Source organism: Scyliorhinus canicula, chromosome 18 (assembly GCF_902713615.1).
Source record: "Scyliorhinus canicula chromosome 18, sScyCan1.1, whole genome shotgun sequence".
NCBI lineage: Eukaryota > Metazoa > Chordata > Chondrichthyes > Carcharhiniformes > Scyliorhinidae > Scyliorhinus > Scyliorhinus canicula.
In genome coordinates, this window is record NC_052163.1 from 101852905 (window position 1) to 101867567 (window position 14663).

The following is a 14663-nucleotide window of genomic DNA, read 5'->3' on the forward strand; positions in this document are numbered from 1 at the left end:
GGTCAGCACCATTGATTTCACCTCCGCGATTTTCTTTCACAGCCTAGAATGCATATCAACAGGGCCTTGGAAATGTATCTCTTGAGTTCTGTTCATCTCTCAAATTTAGAACAGGAATTGCTAACGATTTATTTGCTTTCTCCTCCAGTACATGCACATTCTCAGTTCAACTAATATGTATTTCCCTCAATCCTCAGAAATGGGACTAGTAAGTGGAACTAGCTAAATATTAGAAACTTGGTGGCATGGACAAGCTGGGCCAAAGGACCTGTTTCCATGCTGTAAACATCTATGACTCTATGACTCACTTCAATGGTCCTGTGACCTTTTCAGCTATCTTTCCATATTTTCTTTAAGGTTGGTCAGAGACTGTACTATTTCCTATTATAGATTTACTCGGCCTTTTCCAAATTTACCCCATTCTCATGCATGACCCACCCTGACATTCATCTCCCTCTTGCAAATGTGCATAAAAGCTGTGCAAGAGGAGTGTACTATGCCTGCAAGCACCCAAATCCACCTGTCCAGGGGTAAACATTCAAGCATTGGAGGCAGAAACTGCAAACTGGAAACACCGGCCTGCCCCATCCACTCCCGTCCTGTGCAAATTGTGGGGGCAAGGAAGCAGGGGGAGAAACACGGTGGTTCTGGGATCTACCCCAAACTGCAGGCTTTGTGTCATAGTTCCACTCCTTCCACTGACCTGAATCTCTACTCTAAAAGGGATAACCTGTTTTCACTTGCAATTAAATACCATTGAGTTGTGTTTCTTTGACAATCAACAAACAACTTCATATAAATTGGACACTTAAATCCTATACTGAAGTAGACATTACCTCAGACCAATCAAGCGGAACCCATTCGGGTGGACAGGTGTGGTTACTACAGCTTTCCTTTATCATGGGGCGTTCACTGTTACAGTAGCTGTCATCCAGGACTTTTTGCTCAGACGCTGTGACTTTTTGGACACACGTGACATCCCGAGTGCGAAGTCCACCATTGCAGGTCCGACTGCACTCAGTCCATTCACCTACAATCCAACTGAGAAAGTAAAAAATATAAATTGACTTGTTGCTTATGTACAAACCTAGGAAAGCGAGGACAAATCACCCGAATAACAATGCACTGTTCAAATATCTGACATCAATATTATGAGGCTTTGGTGAGTGTCTGGTTCATTATGGCTAAATTCCTGGTTCTTCCATATACACAATAGTCAGTCTAATGACTTATGCACTTTGTGTGTTTGCCTCTGAAACTTGTACCCAGTGTAAAGCCAGAGTTATTTGAATAGAATATTAATGGCTGGTGAAAATATAAGTCCTGATTTTAACCATGAATGGGAGTTCGGAAGTTCAATGACAAGGAAAATACCAAACCCCGATTTCTATAGTGTGAGGCCCAGTCAATTTTAACTACCAGGCCTCTTCGACATGGCTCACAGTCAGTCGCCTAGCCAAAGCAGCTGAGAAGCAGCACCTGGCTGATGATCTCAGTGAAATTTTGGATGATGGGTACCCCCACCAGCTGGTGCCAAAGGAATGGCCACAGGTTAACAGGACACGTCATGAGGAAAGGGTTTTCAGTGGCTCAGATTCTGGGGGGGGGGGGGGGAGGGGGGGGGGGGGTGGGGGGAGGGGTTGTGCGAAAGCCCAGTACAAAGGTGGCCTAAGCTGTCCTTTCAAACAAAATATATGTCCTTAAAATGAAAGGGGATTATATTTAATAGACGATGAAAATGGGTGCAGGAATTATGATCTAAGGTGAACCTGGGCTAGCTCCTGCTGATGAAGGCAGAATAACAACTTGGTGCGACATGCTAATTAACCTGCCTGCAGTAGGCAGCTAGTGATAACTATGCTGGTGAGTAACTGTGCGCCTCAGTAGGGTGTCTAAAATCATGAAGGTAGCATCAGTCACAATGAGTCTGCACTCCTACTTCTTAAAGCCAGCTTTCACCTCTTGAATGGGAAGTGTACCACTGTACCTGGGAGCAGACGCTGGAAACCATTCTGTAAACCAGTCTGATCTAGGACGAGCAGAAGAATGGTACAACTTGGGAGAGAGTGGGCTCCAAGTGCTGAATTTTCTCCTTGTATTGTTTCCGGGACTGTCTCCAGATGGTGGGGATTAGGAGCGGCGGGAGGGGTGGCAGGAGGGGTGACGGCCTCCCTTCGGCCTCCTTTAAATGCACTTGACAAAGCTGCTCATCAGCTTAATTGAATACTTGTCATGTGGGGGCAAGTATCTCTGACCACGCCACACCTTGACAAAAAAATGGCTAATATCAGCGACTGGGTCAGGAAACTGGCATGCTGGCCAGTGCTGACATTTTCAGGTTTCTCAAAACTCCACCCCCATGACTCACCCTGTTATTAAATTTGCATCTGTTCCTGCTCTTGGTGGGGCTCTACAATTATGGCCCAGGATGTTTTAACACCACATTGAGGGCCTTGGTATGGCAGAGATGTTGAAGTGAAGTGATGTACTGTATCTGTCACAGAGTGCTAGGAGGCCCTCCAGACAAACACTAAGAAGGTTGTTAGACCATGGAGCCATGGCAGTCAGGGACAGGGGTTCATCCTTGATGAATTGTAGTGGTTCAAGATGGCAGCTGACTACCACCTTCTCAAGGGCAATTAGGGATGAGCAATAAATGTTGACCTAACCAACGACTTCAATAACCCAAGAATGAATGATCAAAAAAAACATGTTGCAGAGCTGAAAAAGGTCACTGGCCTCACACGTGTGGTCAAGGTCAGTGAAGCATCTTTAAATGTGTTTTCACACCACCTGCACCACTAGCCTCAGATACTATTCAATGCACCATAGTCCCATCATTCATCTACCACTAATATCATCTATCTGAACTCATACGTAGCAGCTTCACCTCACCTTCACACATAGCACTGCTCTAAGCCTCACACCAACATATCACGGCATGTGCAGCCTGCCACTAATGGATATGTCAGCCAAATAAATTGCATGACACTCACAGACACACCTCTCTCTCTTGCAGGATGAGGAGGCGCATAACCAGAGGCAGAAAATGTTATCGGGTGGGGGCAGGAAAAGCCCACCCAATATCCGAGTGCTGTTGTGGAAGCTCAGACCTCTGTCACACAAGATCAGCCTGCTCCAAGGTCAGACAATTGCAAGCCTTGCGTGTTTCCACTGCTCAGACCTCAGCCTCGTCATTCAGTATTATTCTCTTCTTGACCTTGCCCATCACATTTAGCTCCATGGGTGGGGATGTTCCACGCGCCCTACTGCGAGTTTTGTGGTGGCAGATGCAGCCCACCATCTGGTCCTGCCGCTATCAACAGGGTTTCCCGTTGTTCTCACCGGGGAACCAGTGGCTGGGGGGTTGCCATTGGTGGGACTGGAAAATCCCACCCAATGTATTTGACTTTTGAAGGCATCTTGAATGATTTGGTGTAAGAAAATCATGAAACCATAGATGAGGCACAGTTCTGTCCATCATTCCTATCTGACTCTTGGAAAGACCTCGTCATTCCCCTCCTTTCTCCCCATAGGCCTGAAAATCTTTCCCCTTACTTTATTTAGCTAGTTCCCTTTTGAAAGTTACCACTGAATCTGCCTCCACCATAATTGTAGGCAGCACAATTCAGATTCTGAAATTGTCTCCTGAACCAATATGTCGAGAGGAAGTTCAAGTTTGAAAAATGTACATTCAAGCTTGGGAAGGGCAAGAAGTGTTCCAAAGTGATTGTGCAAAGAGTAAAATGGGACTGGATTTTATGAGCTACAATAAGTGCCTTGTTATCACTTTTCTTGGTGACACAACCTCAGGAGGCTTCCCCATGTATTGTTACTCAATGACCTCAAGAATTGATCTGATGACATTTGTCCAGCTCTACTGAGCTTGTGATAGTGTGACACAGGAGTAACAATTGTGCTCAGTGTTGACCCAGTTCTTTGTCTCTGTGTTACTTACACTGATGTACATGGCTCAGTGTTGCAAGCTCGTTGTTTTTCTGGAAGCTTGTTTTCACTGTTACAGTAATGGGCAGAAACAACAGAATTATCACCCAATTTCTTGCACACAACAGCCTGTGCCTGTATACCTATATAGAAATGATAAAATTTGGTAATCAGTAACTTGAATAATACACTCTCGGAACTGGAGATCACTGCTTTAAAAACAAATAGGTACAGGTCAATAGTTCTTGCAATTTCTAATCAGACTTCTAACTCTGACCCTGAGGTTAATCTGACGAATAAAGAACCAACGGAAACACGTAAAGCTTAATTATTTAGATTGTGTGTGCTTCACACATGCCCCCTACATAGATTTTTTTTTTTAAATGTTTTTTTATTGAGTTTTCATATTTTTTATATGACAAATTACAAGTTATTAGAGAGAGAGAAAAAAAAAAGGAAAACACAAAAATTTAACATGAATATTTACAGGTAAGCATCTTCATAACAATAATTGTGGTCGCCCCCTTTAGCCAGCATACATATTTTACATTCCCCAATATGGCCGAGGCACATGTTTATAGGCATTTATTTATAGTTTGGTTTTGGGCCTTGGCTTGCCATCAAACCCCCATACCGAGCCCGTAGCCCCCCCCCCCCCCCCTCCCTCCCCCCGGCTACCTTCCCCCGATTCCCGTCCATTTTCCCCTGGTTCTTGGCCACCCGACTATTCTTCCTCCTGTACGTTGGCCACAAACAGGTCCCGGAACAGTTGCATGAATGGCTCCCACGTTCTGTGGAAGCCGTCGTCCGACCCTCGGATGGCGAATTTGATTTTCTCCATTTGGAGAGATTCCGAGAGGTCGGACAGCCAGTCTGCAGCTCTGGGTGGTGCTGCTGACCGCCGCCAGGAGGCAAAGGCAAGGGCATCCGCCCTCCTCCCCAGGAATAGATCTGGCTGGTCTGAAACCCCGAAGACCGCCACTATCGGGCATGGCTCCACCCTCACCCCCACCACTTTGGACATAGCCTCGAAGAAGGCTGTCCAGTACTCCACAAGTCTGGGGCAAGACCAGAACATGTGGGCGTGGTTGGCCGGGCCTCTCTGGCACCGCTCACATTTGTCCTCCACCTCCGGGAAGAACCTACTCATACGGTTTCTCGTTAAGTGGGCTCTATGTACCACTTTTAGTTGCGTCAGGCTGAGCCTTGCGCACGTGGAGGTGGAGTTGACCCTATGCAGTGCTTCGCTCCAGAGTCCCCACCCTATCTCCATCCCCAGGTCGTCCTCCCATTTCCTTCTTGTTGCGTCCAGTACGGTGTCGTCCCTATCTACCAGTCGGTCATACATGTCACTACAGTTCCCTTTCTGTAGGATGCTTGCGTCCAGTAGGTCTTCCAGTAGTGTCCGTCGTGGCGGTTGTGGGTATGTCCTTGTCTCCTTTCGTAGGAAGTTTTTGAGCTGCAGGTACCGTAGCTCGTTCCCCCCAGCTAGCTGAAATTTCTCTGTCAGTTCGTCCAGTGTTGCGATCCTGTCGTCCGTGTATAGGTCCTTGACTGTCAGTGTCCCCCCGTCCTGCCTCCACCTTTTGAAGGTGGCGTCAGTCAGTGCTGGTGTGAACCTATGGTTGTTGCAGATGGGAGCCTCGTCCGACATTTTGTACAGGCCAAATTGCTGCCGCAGTTGGTTCCAGGATTGGAGGGTGGCCGTCACCACTGGGCTGGTGGAGTGTTTTTTGGGTGGGGATGGGAGTGCTGCCGTGGCGAGGGCCCGGAGGGAGGTTCCCATGCAGGAGGCCTCCTCCGCACGCACCCACTCGGCTTCTGGCTCCTGGATCCATCCCTTTACTCGCTCGGCTGTTGCCGCCCAGTGGTAGAATTGTAGATTCGGGAGGGCTAGCCCCCCCCTGGATTTTGTTTTTTGTATGACCTTCTTTGGGATCCTAGCATTTTTACCCCCCCATACGAACGCCATGATATGTTTGTCCAGCGCTTTGAAAAAGGCCTTGGGGATGTAGATCGGAATGGATCTAAACAGGAAAAGGAACCTGGGCAGTACGTTCATTTTGATCGTCTGGACTCTCCCCGCGAGGGAGAGCGGGAGTGTGTTCCATCTTTGCAGGTCCTTTTTAACTTCCTCCGTCAGGCTGGTGAGGTTCCATTTGTGGATCCCTTTCCAGTCATGGGCTATTTGGATCCCCAGGTAGCGGAATTTATTTCGGGCTTGTTTGAACGGCAGGCCCTTTAGTGCTGCCCCCCCCCCCCCCCCCCCCCCCCCCCCTTGCGGGTGTACTGGGAAGATCTCACTTTTGCTCATGTTGAGTTTGTAGCCCGAGAAGGCTCCAAACTCTTTCAGGAGCGCTATGATTCCGTCCATGCTGCTTTGTGGGTCCGAGATATAGAGGAGCAGATCATCCGCATAGAGTGAGACTCTGTGCTCTCTACCTCCCCTTCGGATCCCCCTCCAATTTTTTGCTGCCCTGAGCGCGATTGCTAGCGGTTCGATTGCTAGTGCGAACAGCAGCGGGGACAGTGGGCATCCTTGCCTGGTGCCCCTGTGCAGCTGGAAGTATTGGGAGTTGGTATTGTTGGTCCGTACACTCGCCATGGGAGCGTTGTATAGGAGCTTTTCCCAAGCGGTGAACCCTGTTCCAAGCCCGAACCGCTCCAGTACCTCTATGAGGTATTTCCATTCGACTCTGTCGAAGGCCTTTTCTGCGTCCAGGGAGACGATCACCTCTTGTGTTCTCTCCCCGGAGGGGGTCATTATCACGTTCAGCAGGCGCCTGATGTTCGCGGTAATCTGTCTACCTTTGACGAAGCCCGTCTGGTCCTCTGTGACCACCTCAGGTACACAGTCTTCTAGCCTTTTGGCTAGGATTTTGGCCAGTATTTTGGCGTCTGCGTTCAGCAGAGATATGGGTCTGTATGACCCATATTCCGTTGGGTCTTTTCCCCCTACATAGATAAGGGGAACACCCCCTCCATCACTACGTACTACAGTACGAGTGCAATCACCCCCCTCCCCCCCCCCCCCCCCCCCCCACATATAAAGGGTCACCCTCTCCCAATGGGGCTGTACAGAGAGCCCTCCCCTGGCACTGCCTGATAGGTTGGCACTGCCAGGGGACAGTGCCAATGTGCTGGGGGGGGGGAGGGTGGCTGTGTCAGGCACTGCCTGGTTATGCCCCCCCCCCCCCGACCTATCTTTTCAGTCGAAAATTCTGTGACGGCGGACATCACTCTGAAAAAGAATCAAACTGGCCTCAGGATGGATTTTTCCAACAAATTACTCAAAATGTGTTTCTGAAAGTGTTGAACCTGAAGGCGCTTCGATTTGCCTTTTACTTTGCTCAGTATCTGCAGTTTCCGGTGCACAAAATAAGTACTTAAACAAAATAAATATTTTCAGGAAAAGCGTTTTTCAAAACACAATTAAATTTATTAATTGAATAATCATTTATGTCGTTTAATGCCTCAATTGATGTTTTACTCAAAAGAATTAGCCTTCTTCAAAGTGGATTTAATATATTTTTCCAGATTTGAGACACCATGAGCTGAATTGGATTGTGCAGTTTACCCAATTTTCAATGATGTGTCAATATTATTCATTCAGCTATACTGGTGTAATATCTTTAATTTTAATCTTCATTAGTGTCACAAGTACATTAACATTGCAACAAAGTTACTGTGAAAGTCCCTTAGTCGCCACGCTGCGGTGCCTGTTCGGGTGCACTGAGGGAGAATTCAGAATGTCCAATTCACCTAACAAGCACATCTTTCGAGACTCATGGGTGGAAACCGGAGTACCCGGAGGAAACCCATACAGACACGGGGAAAACATGCAGACTCCGCACAGACACAGTGTACCAAGCTGGAAATCGAACCCAGGCCCTTGGTGCTGTGAAGCAACAGTGCAAACCACTGTGCGAACGTGCCGCCCTTTCTTCAACTTCTAGTTGGCTTTTGCCCAGTTGTTTTCCAAAGTTATTTGAAGAAAAGTGAGAAGACAAATTTCAAGTTACTCAGTCAAAAGACCACAAGGCCCAAAACATATTCGGAGCACCTCCAAGGATTTTTATGTCTTACTTTGAAAGAAACACCAGTTGAATTATAATACCAGCTGATCATCTTGCCTATGATTTGTTGCTGGTCAGCAGAGATTTCTCTATTAAGTCCTTACACTCTATGGAGAATTATTCTAATTCCTAACACCTATTTATTGTGACAAAAATTGCGAACACGTTTTTATTGACATGAATGGACTCATTGCATGAGTAAACCAAGAGCTGAACGGTCCAATAAAATTAAATTAGTTATGTGATAAATTAATTTTGGTGTCGGTGTGATGTCAAGTATATAGGCCGCACATCCCAATGACTGGTGAATCATATCAAACAGCCGGTTCTTTCCGCTGTTCATAATTGGCAGAATATTGATTGTACTCAACCAGCCCATGTTTGCCAACCTCAAACCATAATGTCTAACATTAGATGTGCTTCTGTGATTTGGCAGCACTTGTTGAACAATCTCGAGTGTGCCAAGAATGACACACACAACCAATTTAAGATCATCAGTTGGGCTCACAACCTGGCTCTCTTATGCTTGGTATAAGCTACACCTGTTCAAACACCTGTCCTCTGCGAGCAAAAAGACTATGAGTTACTTTTGAGTAACTGTGCGCACCCTAAAATAGCTATTCATGGTCATAAGTAAAATATCTTTGACATTCTCTAGCCATCGGTAACATGATCAGTGTTCACATTTTTCTACGTCATACCTCCTGCACATATTGCCGTGCACTTGGACCATGGAAAATATTGCCATTCATAGCTTGCCTGTGTGTCACCACTGATTGGGTGTGTGATGGGTGCATTAAACCTGTAATGAATGCCCTGATTTTCCTCTTGTACCAGCACCTGCATGACAAATGAAAAATAATGTAAGGCATATTCTGTAATTTTGATTGCTTGGATGCTTATTAAATCAAAACACTAATTGCCAGATCTTACTTATTTTTAATTTTCAGGCACCAAACTTCCAAGGTATGTTATCACTGCATAAAACAACTAACTGCTACACTCTTTGCTTGATGCATCACATTCACCGTCAACAGGAGCAATCCTGTATGGAACTAAAGTCCCAAGTAACGTTGGAAGGCTTCATTCCAGAAAGGCATTGGTGAACCAGTTGCTTTTTTTTTTACGAGTTTCTTTCACTTGCATTGCTGTTCAAAATTCCATCATTTTTGTAGGCATGCAGCTATCCATAGACAGATTTTAAAAGCATTTGCGTGTGAAAAATATTTAATTTACTCAGAAACTGCAAAGTATTCACTCGTAAAACTAGTAAATGGTTCAATGTGATTTTTCTCAGTCATTTTCAGCAATTTCAAGCCAGGTTCCTCACAGCGGAGGTCAGTTGTATAACTAATAATAACTGGGCCCTCATTTAAAATAGCTATTGCCTGCTATAGACCCATTTTCAGCTATATTAATAGAAACACTCCAAGTTACCACTCATTCTTTTTTACCAACTTTGCTCATGCAACGTTTAAAGTTCAAAATAAATGATTACCATAAGAAAGAGACTTGCATTGGTTGGCCCCAATGCTTCCAGACACTCTGGCTCATCATCGGGCCTCTTATAGTGGAAAGCAGTTCCAGCAATATCAAACCGCTGTGGTGTATCTATGGACCAGCCACCATTAATAAAGTATTCTTCACCATCAGATTTCAGTGCTTAAAAGGAAGTTTAATATGCATTAAAGAAGGTCTCACCATGCATTCTATTAGTTTGTTTTGAAAGTTACTGTCATAACTTCCAATTTACAACCGTGATTGAATATGACTCCATAATTTTATACCCTGCCAATCCCATCAATTGTCCCCCCCTATCTCCTGAATAGGATATAATGCGCTAATTACCACTGCGCCCTACCTGATTCTTCATCTGAACATAGACAACAAAAGTGGACACGTTATTTGACCACCTTAAAGTATCACAACTGAGCCCAATTCTGCCACCATTTCATACACACATTTTTACACAGACGAACAACCAGGTGTGATTAATAACCAAGCACTTTCCAGGGCAGCACGGTGGCACAGTGTTTCTGCCTACGGCGCTGAGGACCCGGGTTCGAATCCCGACCCTGGATCACTGTCCGTGTGGAGTTTGCACATTCTCCCCGTGTTTGCGTGGGTTTCATCCCCACAACTCAAAAGATGTGCAGGGTAGGTGGATTGGCCATGCTAAATTGCCCCTTAATTGGAAAAAATAATTGGGTACTCTAAATTTATTTAAAAAAGAAAAAACCAAACACTTTCTGGCAGGGAGCCATATCAATATAAATTTTAACTTAGCTCTTTCAGTTTAATACAAAATAATGAAATCAGGGTGAAAATAAATCACCTGAGGACTTTATTATATGATTCCATGGAAGCATTCGAAATAAATTGAGAGAACTACAACTTTATGCTGCTACTAAAAATTCCTGAGCCAAAAGCCCTCACAAAAACAGATACTGGTTTTGAGGATGGGTCATAACTCAACACATCTCAGTTGCCATTATCTACAGAAGATAGAGTAGGCCTTTCTTTAAGAAAGGAATAAAAGCAGTGGAGCAAGGTGATAAGAAATGTGGCAAGGGAAGCACATGGCTTTGACTGTGCTTATTAGAAATATTAGTTTTCCCAAGATTCTGCTATATCAAGACCAGCAAGGGAAATAATCTATTTGCAGCTTTGTAATCCAATCAGAGGCAACCAATGAAGGGAAAGTAGAGCTGCTGGAACATTTTAACTCTTCAGTTATAATGTTGGACAAATGTGGGGCAATCTCAAAAAATGAGAGGCCCTCAAGAGGCATTTGTTGAAGCACTAATACTTCATCAATCAGCAGGTAGGAACTGGTGCTCGAAGGTTTAATGGGATATATTTTGAACTTGCCAGCCAGACAAGGAGGTGTGGATTGGCCAACTAGATAGGAAGATTGGATGGTTTCTATCGCAGGTTCCTGAACAACAGAACCAGTTTTACACCTGGGAGACAAACTGACACTATCCCAATTTCCGGATTTCATGTTCAATAATGAGACACATATGATAATTGACTGAGGGACTGAGGACAAGGAACTGTAAGGTTTAAAGTGCAAAGCTTCAGTATGTCGCTTCGGGGGCCTCGAAATCGGGATGCCATTTAAAAATAATTGAAAAATGGCATCCCGATCTCTCGCTACATCGAGGACTTCTGGTGAGCGGAGCTCCTCAGTGTACAAAATGGGGCTATGTGCGGCCTCAGGCACGCATTCCCCGTTGAGGCCCCTTATCAAACGCGAGTCGCGTTTTATAGCCTTGTGTTTCTCGATGCTGGCAGCGCCGGGAAACATGTGGCTAAACGCATTTGCTAGGGGACTTTGTTCCCATTTAGTTAAATCATGTCATCAAGCTGTGAAATGGTTTGATCTGTGTCTTTGTACAGAAAATCAAATTGAATTGGAACTGGATTGCAGACACATCACAAAGGAGACAGTGCAAGCTAAAATGAAAAGTAACTTAAAGTGGAAAATTCATCAGGGCCAGATTCAATTTATTCTAGTGTTCTCAAGTCAGAGTACTAAATGCCTTCAATAAATAATTCAGAGTTGAAAAAGAGAAAAATTAACTTCAACTTCGGTGGTGGGAATCTTAATGGAAACATCATTAATTAATGATGGTTCCATTACTCTTCTCTTCTATTAACGACCATCTTGAACATTTGTCATGACATGTCAAAGTTGAGAAGATGAATGTGGAACAGCAGAAAACTAATCGAAAATTCAAAGCTCTGTATGAGCAGGCTTGTTTTTTCAGCACCTTCTTTTAAACAGTAGCGAATCATGGGCAACCTACTTAAGTCAAGAAAAGTGACGAAAATCTTCCCTCCACTGAGATGAACATTGGGGATTTCCTGGAAGGAGAGGGTGCGGAATACAAAGGTTTACCAGTGAGACCCTCAGCATGTTTGCTCTTGAGTCAGTGATGACTCAGTTGACTGGGTCATGTGAGCTGAATGGATGACGGCCACATTCCCAAAGATAAGCTTGTTATTGGCACAAGACTAACACAGGTTGCCGACATATGGGATACAAGTGTGTCTGCAATTGAGACTTTAAGTTGACTGGAATTGGAGTCGATTCGTGGGAAGCCCTTGCTGCTGACAGGAGTGCCTGCAGACGAGGACTGAGAAAGGGTGTGGTAAAAGCATAGGACACAATAAATAATCAAGTAGCAAAAAAGATAGCCTGGCAAAAGGAGGAAAAGAAATCAGTCAACCTTGGGTCAAAGCAATTCATTCGCGTCAGTTGCAGGAGGGACTGCACTCATGAATCGGCCTCTATAGATACAACAGATCAATCAGAAATGACATTACCATAGGCTCAGTCCGTCTTTTCCGGCAGCAATGGCAGCCAGGGATTTACGTGGCTTGCCAATCTCCGCCCCTGGGGAACCCACCATGAGGGCTCACCATTGACAGGACTGGAAGATCCCACTGATGGGAAAGGCCAGAAAATTCACAGCCGGACGGCAAGGTGGCACATTGGTTAGCACTGCAGCCTCACAGCACCAGGGACCTGGGTTCGATTCCAGCCTTGGGTGACTGTGTGGACTTTGCACGTTCTCCCCATGTCTGTGTGAGTTTCCTCTGGCTGCTCCGGTTTCCTCCCACAGTCCAAAGATGGGCAGGTTAGGTGGATTGGCCGTGATAAATTGCTCCTTAGTCTCCAGGGATGTGCAGGTTAGGTTACAGGGATAAGAATGGGTTGGGTGGGGGACCGTAGCTGGATACAGCGTTCTTTCAGAAGGTCAGTGCAGACTCGATGGGCTGAACGGCCTCTTTCTTCACTGTAGAGATTCTATGATAACATTGCAATATGGACTCGGGGAGGCTTTGAAGAAAGCCAGAGCGAAGAAAGGTGCTGCCAATGGTCCCACTAAGGCTATACAGTGAATCAATGGGCAACTTATTTTTCTACAGCAGTGCCATACCTATTTTAACAGCCTGAAGCTACCAACTACTGTTTCCAACAGCATCCAGAAGGATCAGAAGCTGCTAATCAGGCCACAATTGTGATGAATGTAAGAACTTGGTGTGTGTATATATCAATATATATATCTTTATATTCTATTTATATTTGTTGAAGTAATGTTTTTAAAAGCCTGGGCTAAGGTGTATATTTGTTGCAGTAATATTCTTAAAGAACCTAGGTTGAGGTATCCAGACTGTTTGTCTGCTAAAACTGCAATTAAGAGATCATAAAAGGTGAGGTAATTATTCATTTGAACCATTTACTTGTTTACAGAGAGATGCATAATGGAACTTTGTTATGACTGCTGGTGATTCTCTGGAGAGTGGATAATTTCAGGTGATAGAACATCATAGTGAGATAAAAATGAGGTAATTAATGGGAAGTCCCAGGTCTGTCTGTAGTTTTGCAGTTTGATATAGGCTTTGCAGTCTGCTTTTAAGTCAAACAGCAGTTTTACCAAATGCTGTCACGTTGAGCAGGAGCTTCTGACAAGACAGAAGGATTTTCAGGTTGCTCTTGAAAGGTTTTCTCTCTAAAACGTCTCCACACAGATAAGCAAGTAAACCTGCTCTGTTAACTTTATTTATAATTGGTATTTGAACTGTATTGGGGTTGCTTGGTTGAAATATTTATAGTGAAAGTGTAAGGCGCAAGCTTAAGTTTTTCCTTGTGCTTAACTGATAATTGTAAAGCTATTTTCTTTGATGTTAATGTGGTTAGTTATGTGTTTAAATTAAAGTTAATTTTAAAATTAAAGATACCTGTTGGTCAGGGTCATGACTCCTAGGGTGACATATCCTTTCCTCACAGTTATACAAATGTTTAAAAATGCTTTGGGTTCTTGTCTGGTATCTTAACAAATTTGGGTTCTGGTCCTGGATCTAAAATATTTGCTTTCAATATTTCTGGCAATTGTATACGGTATTGGTGAGGCCACACCTGGAATAGTGTGTGCAGTTTTGTGTTCTTATCTGAGGAAGGAGATTCTTGCTAAGGAGGGAGTGCAGCAAAGGTTTACCAGGCTGATTCCCGGGATGGTGGGACTGTCATGTGAGGAGAAACTAAATTGGTTTAGATTATATTCATTGGAGTTTAGAAGAATGAGGGGGGATCTCATAGAAACTTACAATATTCTAACAGGAGTAGACAGTGTAGATTCAGAAAGAATGTTCCTGATGGTGGGGGCGTCCAGGACTAGGGGTCAAAGGGGTAAACGTTTTAGGACTGGGGTGAGGAGAAATGTCTTCACTCAGAGAGTGTTGAATCTGTGGAATTCACTCCCACAGAAAGTAGTTGAAGCCAAGACGTTGTATAATTTCAAGAAGGAATTAGATACAGGCTAAAGGGATCAAGGGGATATGGGGGGAAGGTAGGAATCAGGATATTGAACTTGATGATCAGCCATGATCAGAATGAATGGTGGAACAGGCTGGAAAGGCCGAATAGCCTCCTTCTGCTCCTATTTTCAATGTATGTTTCCTGCAAATAGGGACACACTTTCACTGGGGGATCTGATTGAGCTATTTTTAATCCCTGCCCATCAAATTCAGGTGCAGATCTGCCCAACAGGCTGAGCGTGCTGTCCAGCATCTGTCCAGGTTACAGGAGAATTGGTTAAAAGTGCTACACAATATTCTCACTGCCACTATTTT

At 44.7% G+C, this 14663-nt stretch overlaps 1 protein-coding gene across 1 annotated transcript in view; it reads right to left on the minus strand.

The window, feature by feature from the left end:
- Positions 1–14663, minus strand: part of LOC119953594 (A disintegrin and metalloproteinase with thrombospondin motifs 6-like) — a 167282-nt gene that overhangs the window by 18982 nt on the left and 133637 nt on the right. The window contains exons 19-22 of the mRNA XM_038778003.1: positions 9520–9683; positions 8723–8861; positions 3959–4088; positions 837–1041 (exon numbers count right to left, since the gene is read on the minus strand). Of these exons, the coding sequence (XP_038633931.1) occupies positions 837–1041; positions 3959–4088; positions 8723–8861; positions 9520–9683 (638 nt within the window). The remainder of the gene's footprint in view (positions 1–836; positions 1042–3958; positions 4089–8722; positions 8862–9519; positions 9684–14663) is intronic.